Genomic DNA, 14,443 nt, shown 5'->3' on the forward strand with positions numbered 1-14,443 from the left:
ACATCCTTATCATGCTATTAAACCACTTACGTTTTTTAGCCTAAATGTGTGTGGTATTTATTTATTTTTTGTTCAATGTTCCAAATTTATACAGAGACTACTAATTATTTTTTTACAGGCAAATAAGTCTATTTTTTGTATCGTATTTAAAAAAATGTTAATAAAGACTTATTATTTAGAAGGTTGTCTATGTTTTTTTTAAATTATTCTTTAATAAAAAGAATAATAAATGTTTTTGAAGAGATATACTTTTAACTTGAGCAAATTGACTTATGATGCCATTGATATTTGCAGCAAAAAGTTGCAGGGGGGGTTCGAGAGAGTAAGTTCTTCATAGGTGAAGAATTTTTGAAGTGCCAGCCTCAACCAGCACCATAACTTGCTAACCTTATACATTAAACAAAAGGAGGAGGTCAAATGTTAAGTCCTCTGTGTTAAACATAAACTTCTCTAACAGACTGACTTAAGATAGTTTGCAAAAATGTTAGAAATGTTCTCATTTGTGCTTTGAACCCAATCAATTTTGGTCTTTTGCTGTATTTTAAAATGTTTTTCATAGATTAAAATCCAACAGTATGAGGATGAAAAAACACACAGAAGCCAAGTGTTGTTGTGTGGGCAGGACTCGTTTTGTTCTCATTCAGAGCTGTCTTCTTTTGTAAGAGACATATTAATATGTCTCCTTCCAAATGCTCCATCTTTTACAAGAAGGAACGTAATAATCCAGCGCTGACGTCCTGCCTGCTTCTCTTAATGGAATTAATCTCCATCAGTTTAAATATCTGCTTCAGACCCACAATGCTCACTAGATTTTTTAGGTATTTCAATCCTCAATGTTACCATACACACCGTTAGTAAGGTACCTAAACATAATAATACTGTGATAATAATAATATTTAATATTATTTGTCCCATTAAATAAGGAAAATAAGGACATTTTTAGTTTTTTATCATAATTGAAGAAAAAAAAAGAGAGGAAAAAAATCAATCGTGCACAAATATCTGGATACTTGAAGTACAGTACATTTTGCTAAGGGTCACTGTTAAAGGATACAACAGGCCTGTGGGATCTTAAAAACAGATGATACAAATGCCTTGGATAGTTTTTTTTTTTAGTTTTTTTGTTAAATGGAATATGTACATCGATGAACATTTATTCAGTCATAGATGTAAATGTACCAGATTATAGCAACAATACTAATTTACATATAGTCGCTTGGAAGGTACATAGAGATACCAGGAAAGGACAGAACATTATCTCTCTCACACACACGGTCACATCCTGGGAAAGCACGTCACAAGACAGGATAACAGCAAAAGGTTAAGATCAGTATACAAAGTCACAATAGAACCTTATCACAGAAAAGAAATGATTAAAATGAGAATAAAATCACAAGAAAAACACATCACAGGACAGTGTAACCGTAGAAGCCTAAAACTCAATGATTACACAACTGGTTGGTTTTCAACAAATGCTTAAGGCAAATTTTGAATGTTTGTAAGGTGGGACATTCTCTTACAGGGAGTGGAAGACTGTTTCAGATTTTACTGGTCTTCACAGACAGTTTTGTTCGAGTGCAGTTCTCCTGTGTGGAACCAATCACAGTCCCTTCTAGAAGAGGCTCTGGTCCTCAGACCACTGTGAGCTCTTTTCTTAAGAAAGTCAGGCATGGAAGGAGGGGCAAGTAAGTCCATGAAGCACTTTGCATATCAAACATTCAGATTTAAAATAGAAAAAAATTCTCAAAACTCAATATAAACTCAATATTTACCTAAAATGTTACAAGTGTTAAATGACTTTTTATTTATTTTTTTATCACAGACCTTCAGGGATGTCTTGTAGAGCAATTGAATGATTTTACAGGTAGTTACATTTGCAAGCGACCAACATGTTAAACAGGATCTTTGAATGTAAAAAATATTCTAGCTGCAGTGTGTGTTATAAATGGTCTTACTTGCTTAAAATTATTCAAGATATTCTTTTAATGTGGCTTTTAAAACTCAGTGTAGAACTAAGTGTCACACCAAGATACTAAAGTTTAGAGACAATTTGCAGATCCTGTTTTCCAAGAACACACCTGAATCGAAAACTGCATTGTGTTTGACTCTGCTGATCATCAGTTACTACTTCACAGACTACGTAACAATGGTTTGGGTAATTATGCAATTGAGTGGTACAGGGGACTATCTTTCAGAGAAAGCCCAATATGTGTTTGTAGACAGTGTGAAATTTGACTTCTTGAACGTTAGCAGAGGAGTTCCACAAGGGTCGATTTTGGTCCCTATGCTTTTCACTATTTTATAATCAACCTCGGTAGTCAATTGCCAAATGTTAGTTCCGTCCATATGCAGATGATACTATCATCTACACAACTGCTTTACCTGCTATTTTATTTTTTCTCCATCAGCTAAAGCTTTGACCTGAATGCATAAAGACTAAATATGACCTTCTCCGGAGTCCATTCACTAAATGTATTATAGATTAGTATTCACATTCTGGAAGGAGTGACAATTGAAAACTCTCTTCTTATAAATATCTGGCTGTATGATTGATGTTCTTTACATCTCACATTGAACATCTGCTGAAGAAAATTGAAGGCATTGCTGCTGTGCTTTTATTACAGTATAGCAAACCCTATACTGTTAAAAAAAAAGACTTGTTCAGACCACCTTCTTCCCAGTTCTGGATGATGGGGACGTTTTGTATTTTAATTGCCTCTTCAGTCATCCATTGACTCAGTTTTTCACAGTGCCCTTCGCTTTATCACCTATATCTGCCTACTGTGAACTGTACTCTGCTTTCATGGCCGTCACTCAACCTCAAATAAAGACACGGGTTATATGTCATCTACAAGGCCACTCTGGGAAAACTGCCCTCATACTTATGCCGTCTCCTGTCTCTAGCTAACAGTGGATATAACTCCCGCTCCTCCTGGCTTATCCTTATACTTCCCAGGATCAGAGTTTGGGAAAACTGCCTTTACCACTCTTGCTCCCGACATGGAATAGAAATCTAGGTGACTGCAGGAACACATCTCCCTTAAATTCGTTTTATTTTCATGTTTTTATGTTTGTCTGTTGGCCAAGTCTATCTAGAAAAAATATATTTTTTTATTTCCAGGAACTTCCTGGTAAAATAAAGGTTGAATAAACAGATAATGTCAAAAAAATAAAACCAAACACATTTAATCCTCTTGACCAGCAGAGGGCAACAATCTAACAATAATGTCCTTGGATGATTACTGATATTAATGTATTAGTTTTTGTAGCAATATTGACCACTAATTTAATATTTTTATTTAAAATGAATATTAAATGTATGCTATATATATGAAAATAACTTTATCTGTCTTCCATGAAAACGATCGCCTTCCTTCTCCACTAAATTCTAATGAGTCTCAGCATAATGACAGGAGCTCCGCGTGCCTCTTCAGGAGGAGCAGCATGACTGCAAGCACAGAGTAAGGCCCCGCCCCCTGCGTGACGCCACCAAACCCCTCCCCTCCACCGTTCTTGCCTGCATGCCCTCCGCGCACTGACCTCACCACGCTTTTGTTGGGAAACAAAAAAAATGTTGAGGCATCTGTTTTGACAAGAAATAAAGACAGAGGGTGCCAAAACAGAGAGGAGAGGGAACAAATGGAAATGGAGAGATGCAAGATGAGGATGATCCCTGGGAGGACCGAAAACTGACTTTTTGTGTGCGATAGGTGTCCTGAAGGCTGTGAAGAGTTTGTGTCTTAAACATCTATGTTGCTTCCAAGATGTTGTTTTAAGGTGGAGCTGGTATTACCTGTAAATCCAGCTCAGTCTGTTTCACTTATCTCTCCTGCTGCTTTTCTCTCAGTAAGAGATTCATTAAAAAAACTGTTTTTCATGTGATCTTGAGATCTTTAGTGAGCCAAAACAGATCAAAATAAAGATATTTACTTATATGGATGCATACATAATGCAGAAGGAGGGCACTTCCTAGCATTCCATTAGAGAGCATGAATAAATAAAAGAGAAAAGGGCTGCTAGAAAGGAAATGGCTGGTGATTTTTTTTCTTTTTGTGGGTGTTTTTCTCTTATACTTCCTTGAATGATGCAGCAAATACAGATGAGTGCTGGAGTTTGAACTCCAAAACATTTTTCTTCATCTTTTGCTATAGGGTTTGATATTTAAAGACAGTTTCCTGCCTTTACCCTATGGGGCGGAAGCGCGCGCGTCTCCAAATTTACGCATTTGGCACAGCTTCATTCTGGCGGTGGCCCCTCCACTGTTGGAGTTTCTATCGAGCACAGCAGTGAAGGAGTTAAGTCTGACTCCGCATACCGCACCGAGCAGGTTTTTCTCTCTCTCCTCCCCCTCCTCCTCCTCCCAACTCCATCCATTTTTCACTGTGTGCGTGTCTGCGCGCACGGCTGTGCCATATGCGGGCTGCGTTTCTCTGCTTTACAGATCTGTGGATTTGTAAACAGTCGAAGTTTGGTGACAGATCAGCATTTCTCGACTCCTTTCACAGCTTTCAGACCCCCCAGCTCTCCTGTTCTTCCTCCTCCTACTCCTCTCTCCGACGGGATATGCGGAGAGGCGGGGACGTGTCCTTTCCCACCCAATTCCTCCCCAAGTCGGGACCCTGCTGACGCGCTATGGCATGAAGGTAAGAGGAAAAGTGGAGGCATTCAGACGCTTCGTTTACACGGTGTACTTTATCCGAGTTTGTTCGAGGTTTGAACTTTTAAAGTCGGGGGAAAACATCGCTGAGTCACCGTCAGTCTTTCACCTCGACGACGCAGTCGCGGAACCAGTCCTGTTTGGGGACAGAAAGGACGCGCCAACCCATTTAAAAGCAGCCAATGTGAGACAAAAAAGTTTGATTTTTGGTGTTTAAAAATCTATTTCTAAGAACCGAGACTATAAAAGAATGTCCTCCAACTGCGCCTGAAGGAGAATGTGCCCCAGAGGACTTTATTCCTTCATTAACTTTACGATAAACTCTTATGGAAAGTCAAATTTACGCATGGGAATGTGTTTGAGAGCTATTATGTAATGCTTTTGAAGAACGGAAGTCAATATCAAAGCAACAAATGCACAACAAACTGTTCTCCTATAGGCTCAGCAATGGAGGCGCCCTGACTGGAATCTGATCAGAGAAAGTGATTAACTGTCACCTAATAGCTCTGATCACTGTTCAAGCAGTGCTCTGATTTGAGATGTTCTGGAGAGGGAAATTTACAGCATCTAAACGAAGTTTTAGAGGGATCACACTCACTTTTAGTGCTCCAATTGTGACCAAAAACTCCAAATGAGTCTTGTTTTCTTATAGTTTGATGGTCATCTATGGACCAAAAGGTTGAGAAACATTTTTTTTGTGGTTTCTTTTATCCAGATCCACCAAATTTATCATGTAGACAAAACAGTTCAACAGTCAAGGCAAAGTCACAAACCTTCCCAGGGATTCCTAAAATAAACATAAATGGGATTCAGCTGTTCATTCCTTTCTTGTTCAGAGCTTCTGTAAGATTTTTGGAGTTTTAAAATGCCCCTGCTGTACCTGACAGCACTTCAAAGTCAAACAGATGCGGTCACATGAGGTCTAAAACAAATATTTGAGGGGAAAAGTCAAAATCTGGTCAGTGTTTATTCACGGTTCTGCTTTCTATGTTCATAAAATGGAAGCTTAAACTGTTTTATCATCTTTACAAAGTCGTCTAAGGATCAGGAGTTGAAAAGTAATGTCCTTTATTTGTCTTTATTTGTGTTTGTCTCCAACAGGACCACATATTGTGAACTGAAGTTGGAAATCGTTTTTTACGACTTGAACGGCTCATCTTCTCCAAAAGCAGTGACTTGACCTGCCGTCTCTTTACCTGTGCTGTGCGTGAAACCCCACCGCCATCATGCAGACCTCATCGATCCGCCGCCAAATGAAAAACATGGTCAACAACTACACGGACGCTGAGAAAAAGGTCCGAGAGGCCACTTCCAATGACCCCTGGGGACCATCCGTCCCTCTCATGACGGAAATCTCAGACCTGACCTTCAACGTGGTGGCCTTCACCGACGTCATGGGAATAATCTGGAAGAGGCTCAACGATCACGGCAAAAACTGGCGCCACGTCCACAAGGCCCTGACGCTGCTGGAGCATTTGGTGAAAACAGGCTCTGAGCGTGTGGTCAAAGCCTGCAAAGACAACATACACACCATTCAGACACTGAAGGACTTCCAGTACATAGATCGAGACGGACACGACCAGGGCGCCACTGTCAGGGAGAAGGCGAAGCGGTTGGTGTCTCTGCTGAAGGATGAAGAGAAGCTGAAGAAGGAGCGATCTCATTCTTTGAAGGCCAAGTCGCGCTTGGCGGGGCTGTCCTGCCCCTTGGATGCCCCCCTGCCCAGCCCAACTTTTAATTCCGATTTGCCACCATCCTACCCATGTAAGCAAACGTGATGTCATCTTGGTTCAAAAATTGGAAGCAATAATTGTTGAATTTCAATTTAAACTGCCACAACTATCAGGAAAAAAAAAAAAATCCCAATTTAGATAATCCATTAGGGACTTTTCTATTTTCCGCTCAGCCTGATCAGCCAGATTTTACCTGTGATCTTTCTATTATGTCATCTGCTTGCTATTTAAAGACCGGTAGCACTTTTGTACAATCATACTTCAGATTGTTATTATTAGTGACTCGTCTTTTGTGCTTGGGCCTAGAAAATGTACGTTTGGCTCTCCTCTGACGCTCTTGCTGCATTCTTTCCACTCTGAGCAATCCTGTCAGCTGAAGTGATCTCACAGAAGACAGAGGCCCCTCCATGTGTCTAACCTTCTTAAATATTAATTAAGTACAAAACTATCGGTGACTTCTCATGCAGTGAATCTGGTTGGGTAACTTCAGGTGATGGGAAAGTCTTTCCTTTTTAGAGATACTTTACTAGAGATACTTTAGATTTTACCCACTAATGATCAAATGTGTTTGATACATGCCTTTGCTTCAGACACACTTTTTTAGTTTAAAAGTTTTGTTGTCTTTCATCTGCTTTAGATGTATTTCCAGAGAAGGATTTTTTTTTGGCATTAATTAGTGTCTAATCATCTCCAAGGAAGTAATCATGTGTATGAACAGTAACCCGCAGCAAGAATGTGGAAAGTCTGGTTTTTAGCATCAACGTCAGCATTTGTGTGAACCATGCTTTTGTTAAATTGCGGTTTGACTTTAATATAGCACCTCTTTTATGTTTCATAAGCAGGAATGGCAGATGCCACGAAATGGTAAAAACGTGCCCTGTTTGTACCGATTTCAGTTGGTCTTTCCCTCTTTAGCCCTGCCCCCACTGAACACGAAAGATGAAAGATTCACTTCAATCATCTTTTGATTTATTTAAAAGGGTTTGAAGTGGTCTTTTAATTATGTTACTATTTTTTTTTTTTAAGTTAAATCAAAAACCTGTCATTTTCTAAGACAGTTTTATTAGAAGTTCTTCTCTGAAATGTGGGCGGAACCATTAGCTCGGATAAACCTAACAAAGTAAAATTGGTGAAGAATTTTGGAGCTGTACAATTATGCCCAGATGTCGGCTCAATCTCGGTAAACAAAGACGTGCATGGATCTAGTCATCTACAAGTGGATGCATCATTTACGTAACAAATACGATTCACAACACTTAAGAAATTAAGAAATACTCAGTTTTATTCTTAGGCCCAATCCGAATTCTTCCCTTCCCCTTGATTTGACCCTCCAAATGGAGAGTTATGACAAAATAGTCTCTCATATTTCGGGCGTCACTTTCGTTTGATGATGTCACCAATGTGCCGGTCTGCTAGCTTTAGTGCGGAGATCCAGTGCTTGAATGTACATAACGACAGCGGTTTTATAACTTTAAAAGGTCATGCTTCAACCAAAAGTCATTACTTACATTTAAATGTAAACGTCTGGTTCAGAGCGCACCCAAGGAAGAAAAGCACTTCTCAGCGCGACGCTGTTTACCCTCACGACAGAGGACTTTGTATCCCTCCGCTTGGAGAGTGAAATAAAAAATATATATATATATCCCACACTTGCAGAGGGCAGAATTTGGATTGGGCCTTAGTTTCTTAATTAATGTCCCCTATTATTAGAAAAAAATGCTACAAGGACATATGCTAAAACTACCAAAAACACAATTTTCATCAGGGTGGGTCTTTTAGAATCCTTTTCAATTTGGAGTACTGTACAGGTCAGGCCTCCTTGCTTCATACATAAAGTAAAAGTCTTGAAAAGAGGAAGTTACTTGATCAAATATGCTATAGAACACAATAATGACTTTTTGGCAACTTGGTGCAACTTTACTCTTTAAAAAAACCTCTATTTAGGTATTAAATGTCATTAAAATCAGGGAAACCTTTGGTTTTATCCCCTCTATGTGATAGAAAAGTGAGACGTCCTCAAACGTGTCCAGAGAAGGGTTCAACAGGAATATTCACTTTGGGATTCCTTAAGGCTTTTTACTTAACTCAAAACTTAAGAGCAGCTGTAGGAGAATTTGTTATTACACTTGAGTGAGATTTTATATGAATATTGTGCACAGTTTGATCAAAATGCTTACGGATGTGGGGGGAGATGGGATGTTGGCTGCAGCTAATTACCAGCAAAAGATTCAGCTGAGGCAAGAGGCTGGCGAGGGGCAGCACACTGGAAGTGATTTGTTTCTGACTGCCTTCGCTTCAACCCTGTGACCCCCCAGCTTGGCACTCACTGTGCCACCTCCACAAATAGGAGAAATATCTGCAGCCAACCTCCCCATCCTGAATGATTTTGGGTTAACAAGGCAAGGTGGGCCCCGATCCAATGCCAGTCTCCCCCCCGAATGAGCGTCCCCACACAGCCGCCCCATTGTTCTCGCTGAAGGCAGAGATAGGCGGACGGGGCGAGCCATGCCAGCAAATGCCACGAACAACGAGCAGTACAGAATTAACATGCAAAATCAGCGCCAACCTCAGCCCCTCTCAAATGATTTCCTCTTCTCCTTGATTTTCATTCTTCTCTGGTTCTTTGCAGCCCTCCCGTCTCGTCTGCCCCCAGACCTGGAACAAGCTCTTCCAACAAGCACTGTGGAAGAGGAGCGGCAGCTGCAGCTGGCCATCGCTTTGAGCCAGCAAGACAGTAAAAAGGTACCTCTAAAAGGAACACACACTTCAAGGTTTGCTGCCACAGCCAGTATCCCTTTATGAAAAATTCAAAAAGTGTCAGATCTGCAATGCATAATGTCTTAAAAGAAAAAGACAAATAGGATGTCAAAAGTTTTATGGCTTTATGACATGGTTTTAGTGAGTGTTGAGTGGGATTGCAACATGAAAACTGTTTGAGAAGGGAGACATTTTTGTCGATAGAAAAACATAATTTACACCTAATCTTTGCAGCTTTTCATTTTTTGTTCTGATTTTGCATATTTTAGTTGCCTGAAGAACCAAGACAGGTGGGTATTAAAAGTTTGTTTCTTCATATTTTTTCTATTCTTTCTTTAACCCTTTAACATTGGAGATGTCGCCGGCGACACCGAAATAAAACACTCTCTTCGATGTGTTGCAACTTTTCAACCGTTCTGAAGTGGTGAAAAGCTGCACAAAGCTGCTTTTCACCACTTCAGAATATGCCAGAATTACATTGGTTGAAAGGCTACAGTAAGTCAAAATCGCTAAAGCTCCGTTGCTAAAGGGTTAAAAAAAACTTTTTGTCTTATTTCAAGCTTCATCACTTTTATAGAGAGAACCATATTCATAAAAAATATATTATCCTATTAAACAAATTATAATGTACATAAAAAATAATTTAAATGAAAAATAATTGCGTCATAAGAAGTGTCAATTCTGTTCTTTAACTGTAGGGGGCAGCAGCTGCAGAAATATGCTTCATCTGCTGGTGCAAAGCCATAACAGAGGAACAATTCAAATGTCAAAGAATTACAAAGTCTTTTAAAGCCTGAATTATACAAATATTTTGGCTAATTGGCCTTTTTAATTTTAGAATTTTGTGCCCCTCCCTGTTTCCCCTGTGCCATCAATTCTCTTAACTGCTAACTGGAAATTGATGTGATGCATGAAAGCATTTGGCCAGTCAGTTCACGTGACGTGAAACATGAGGAAGCTGAGATGGAAGGGACAGAAGCCAAGCAGGAAATGTGCATTGATCCTAAAAAAAAAAAATTCCCAGTCTGCTTGAGATGTCTCCTCAGCCTCTGCAGGAAAGCACTAAAGGGCAAAGCACTTTCCTGTCCTGAAATCGTATGAATCACCATCATTAATTTGATCTATTTTCTGATCAGTTTGTTGTAGAGATTTCTTGGGCAATTGCTTAATCGAAATTGAGCATGCTTTTATTAGCCTTCCTCCTAACTCGTGCTACTTGACTCCAGCATCCTCCCGCAGTTCAAATGGATGAACAGACTCAACTTGAGATGGCTTTGACTCTCAGCCAGAAAGATGCCAATAAGGTAGACACATGCTCGAACCAGGGCAGATTTTTTCTTTGCACCTTTTCCCTTCGGCCTGAGCGTTTTTGGAGCTTTCCTTCTCTGAAAAAAAAACTGCACAAGGGACTCACATTTTCCAATAAACTAATATGACAATAATTTTTGAGCGGAGAAGGACAGCTGTGACTTTAACCCCTCCGCTATGATCCAAAATTAATTTCCTCTTTTTTTTTTTTGTTGGATGCACACACCTGATGCCGAAAGGCTTCACTCTAACTGGTATTATTGCATGTAGTGTACATCTACAGTTTTCAAGCCTCAATTCTCATCTCATTCCCTTTCCTTTTAACATCCTCTCAGTCGGTGCAACGTCCACCAGCCTCTCAGCCAGTCCAACGTGCACCCCAAGTCTCCCCAGACCTGGATGAGGACACCCAGCTCCAATTAGCCATGAGCCTGAGCAAGGAGGAACACCAGCAGGTAGGAGCTTTTTGTGCATCCCTCGTGTATTCTGAGCAGCTAAAAGTTAGATATTCTTTCCTCCTGACCAGCACAATGGTCAGTGGTGCTCTCCTCCCCTTTTCAGAACTTTCTAGTTTGTACCAGCAGGGTGTACGATGCCTTTGGAAAAATACAAGCTGTGCTGTAGCTGAGTCATACATATAACATGATGTGGCAATATGTGAATTTTGCCAGGAGCTGTGGAGCTGAAAGGCAACCATGTGTCTGTGTGTTCACAGGAGCAGCTCAGCCGCCGAGAAGATGAGCTGAGGCTCCAGAAGGCTTTGGAGGAGAGCAAGCGTGACCTGGAATCAAAAGGGGGGGTATGAAATCTTCTCACGGGGGTTATGAATGAAAGATCATTTAAAAAGATATGTTTTATTCATTTTTTAAATTGTATTTTTGTGTGATCAGTCGGCCTTCATGGACCTGGTAGATGTTTTTGGGCAGCCGGCAGATCCTCCTCCCAGTGACTACAAGTGGAAGAACACTTCACAAGCAGGTGCCAGCGCAAGGGGAGGAGTCCTCTGGGACGCTCTAGGTGCACTTCAAATGAATCCACCGCAATCCAAACAAGACTTGGACATGGCGGTTAACTTTTGTCTATTTGTTAACAAAAGATGGCCCCAGCGACCCTCGACCAGACTCTCCATGGATGGCACCACCACCTTCCTACAGCCCTCCACCGCCATGGGAGCCTCCATCCAAACCATGGGAAACACCACAGAGCAGTGTCTCTAAACCGAGCATCTCAAGCAAAAGTTGGGATATGCCTGCAAATCCTGCCTGTGAGTGCACGTGCATATTCTCATACAGGTTTTTTTTTTGCAGCAATAAAATATATTGATCCATTTTTTTAGCCCCACTTGATGCAAAAGTACGAAAGGGATCAGTGAAGGAGCATCGTCCTCGAAGTGCAAGCCCCTCAGGTACAATACAGGAGTTTATTTGACTAAACTTCTGTCGTGTTTTGTTCATCTCTTTATTTCTGCGATGCTATCTCCTTCCTTTGTTAGACGGCGATTTATTCGATAAAGCAATGGATGGCGGTGACTTCGGTGTAAACGATCGAGGGGAAGGAAGCCCGGAGCTTTTTGATTTGTCTCGTCTTGGAGAAAGCCTGGGTGACCCCGCCCCTCGCAAATGCCACACACCCGAGCAATTCCTGGGCCCCTCTGCAGCCCCCTTGGTAGACCTGGACAATCTGATTCCACCAAACTCCACGGCTATGCTCAGTAACCCCTTTTTGCCAGGTATGGCTAACATTTTATGCACTACATAGGTTTAGAAATCACTAACTAAAACGTAAACAAACTTTTTTCTTCTTTAGCTCCAGCCAACAATCCATTCCAAGCCGAACCGCCAAAGCTGTCTCTGAATCAGATGGGGATTGGTTCCACGCCAGCAGCCCCCACTGCCCCATCTCTTTCATACAGCGCCTCCCTGCCTCTGCCTTTAAGCGATCAAGGTCCGCTCATGCCTTCATCGTTCACTCACCCAACCCAAGCCAGTCCGTTTATGCCAAGGACCCTCCCTGAACCCCTGTTGCCCTTCTCCTCACCCAATCCTCAGGGACCTCAAGCTGCACAGAGCACTCAGAACCCTTTCTTGGATTAACATCCGTAATGCAGACCAAATCACAGCTCAAAGGACTTGTCTAAAAAGCCTACACTTGCTGTTTTGATATGGTTGTAAAGTTCATTAACCATTAGATTGATGCAAACTGGTTCAGCTTTCCAATACGAGCTATAGAAGACGGTTCTTTACCAGAACTTCTTTATAGTCAGTCATCTATCCTGGACTTCAATTACAAACTCCAAAAAAAGCACATTTTTATAATATTTTGTTGCAAACAAACTTAGATGTCAAACAGTATATACACTTTTTGGATCATTTGAAAGAGTTGCTTAAGAGACTTTTTCAGTGCCTCAACTCAATTTGCTATTTTCAGCTTTTATGGACAAGTCCTGATGACTGGTGAAAATCACTGGTGGAATGGTGATTCCTTGACATGTAGTATTACTCTAATGAAGAAAAACAAAGTGTTTGGAGCTTTGATAAAGTTTCAGGATTCCTAAGGATGCAAGGCAGCATTTGAGAATGTTCTAATGCGAGTTTCTGTCACAAGCATCGCATCATATGCAGTAGTAGATCTGTTCACTAAATTTGCCTTTTTTCCCTCATTACCTTTGCTTAAGATAGTTTTTCAGAATAAAACACTTTCATTCAGGCATACATCCAAATGAACACTGAGTTTGTAATTTTGTTTTGATGCCTCCTGGTGGCAAAAATCAGTCACTACACTTTGTTTGATCATTGTCAAACAAAAAGGTCATATAAGTATCCAAACAAAGTAAAATGAACACCTTTTCACTTTCTTTATTGCATTTACATTATTTGGCACTCTCTTGATTGATGTGAATTCATTAAGAGAGTTCAACTCAGCTCTTGTTTTCTTTAAACCAACAGCCCAGAGGCATCTAAACTGATTTATTAACAGCTTTTATGAGGAAGTCCTGCCTTTGTTTCTGTGTGCCCTTATAATGTGGTGGAACAATGATCTTTATTGCAATAAAGTGCTAGAATGCAAAAACCAAATACATTATTTCATGGCTCATCTCAGGGTTTTGAACATTTGAGCAAAGGTTTAAAAAATAAATAAATAAATGGTCAATTAAGTATTTTAGCAACATTTAAATCCAAAATCCTTTTCCACTTATGTTTAAATTTTACTTATTAATTTAGTATGTGCTGAAATCATCACTTTTCCTTTATTCCAAGCTTTGTTGACATTTTCTTAGTTTCTGTTTTCAAGGAAAACCCCTTATTAGTGGCTAAGCAAGAAAAATGTAACACAAAAATGATGGGGAATAATGGTGAATTATCCAAAATCTTCAAATTATTTTTGTTGTCTTGTAGAAAAAAATAATGCATCTTTTTCCACATTGCTTTTTTTTCCCACTTTGTAAAAACACTAAGTTTTAAAACTTTTTCTACAATAAAGTCATAACTTAAATAGCAATTTAGTTTAAACAACTGAATTAAACTATTTCAATGAGTACAAATAGTTTTTAAAACTTGTGTTAATATATTTGGATGTCATATTCCATAGGAAATAAGTTACAGAAGCAATAATGCAGATATAATACAAACATATATATTCTTAAATGTTACATAAATAACATTAAAAAAAAGTCCAAAATGTTTTGTCTAACCTTATCTTAATGCCAATTAAAAATCAGCTTATAAAGAGAAAGTGGAGAGGCAGAATTAGGGTTATTTTTGTCCAGTTTGTCATTTTTCCTTGTAAAGCTCCCTTCATTTGTCTGGTGTTTTAATTACAATGTATCAGAAACCTCAAAAAACTGTTGGTGAATAAAAAAGGCCAATTTCTAAGAAGCTTTGTAACTCCAAAAGAGTTCATACTGATTTAAACTAATCACTGCGAGTGAGATCAATTTGCTGTGGTTTTAAACCAGACACTTTCTGCAAGATCTTGGCAAATTTTTTCT

The 14,443-nt window shown here is 39.8% G+C and overlaps 1 protein-coding gene across 5 annotated transcripts; it reads left to right on the plus strand.

Annotated features, from left to right (window-relative positions):
- Positions 1-4,030: 4,030 nt before the first annotated feature.
- On the plus strand, positions 4,031-13,529 carry epn3a (epsin 3a). Of its 5 annotated transcripts, none has more exons than XM_024272756.2 (12): positions 4,031-4,643; positions 5,759-6,421; positions 9,020-9,132; positions 9,417-9,437; positions 10,374-10,451; positions 10,791-10,910; positions 11,171-11,254; positions 11,346-11,472; positions 11,552-11,719; positions 11,792-11,860; positions 11,948-12,184; positions 12,262-13,524. In XM_024272756.2, exons 2-12 carry the CDS (start codon positions 5,884-5,886, stop codon positions 12,546-12,548), a joined length of 1,842 nt encoding a protein of 613 aa, XP_024128524.1. In that variant the 5' UTR covers positions 4,031-4,643; positions 5,759-5,883; the 3' UTR covers positions 12,549-13,524. The 5 variants fall into 5 exon arrangements, with proteins under 5 accessions (XP_024128524.1, XP_024128527.1, XP_024128528.1 ...); XM_024272757.2 differs by lacking the exon at positions 4,031-4,643 and adding an exon at positions 4,672-4,841; XM_024272759.2 differs by lacking the exon at positions 9,417-9,437 and having other exon boundaries at positions 4,032-4,643.
- Positions 13,530-14,443: the final 914 nt, after the last annotated feature.

This window comes from Oryzias melastigma, linkage group LG8, assembly GCF_002922805.2.
Source record: "Oryzias melastigma strain HK-1 linkage group LG8, ASM292280v2, whole genome shotgun sequence".
Lineage (NCBI taxonomy): Eukaryota > Metazoa > Chordata > Actinopteri > Beloniformes > Adrianichthyidae > Oryzias > Oryzias melastigma.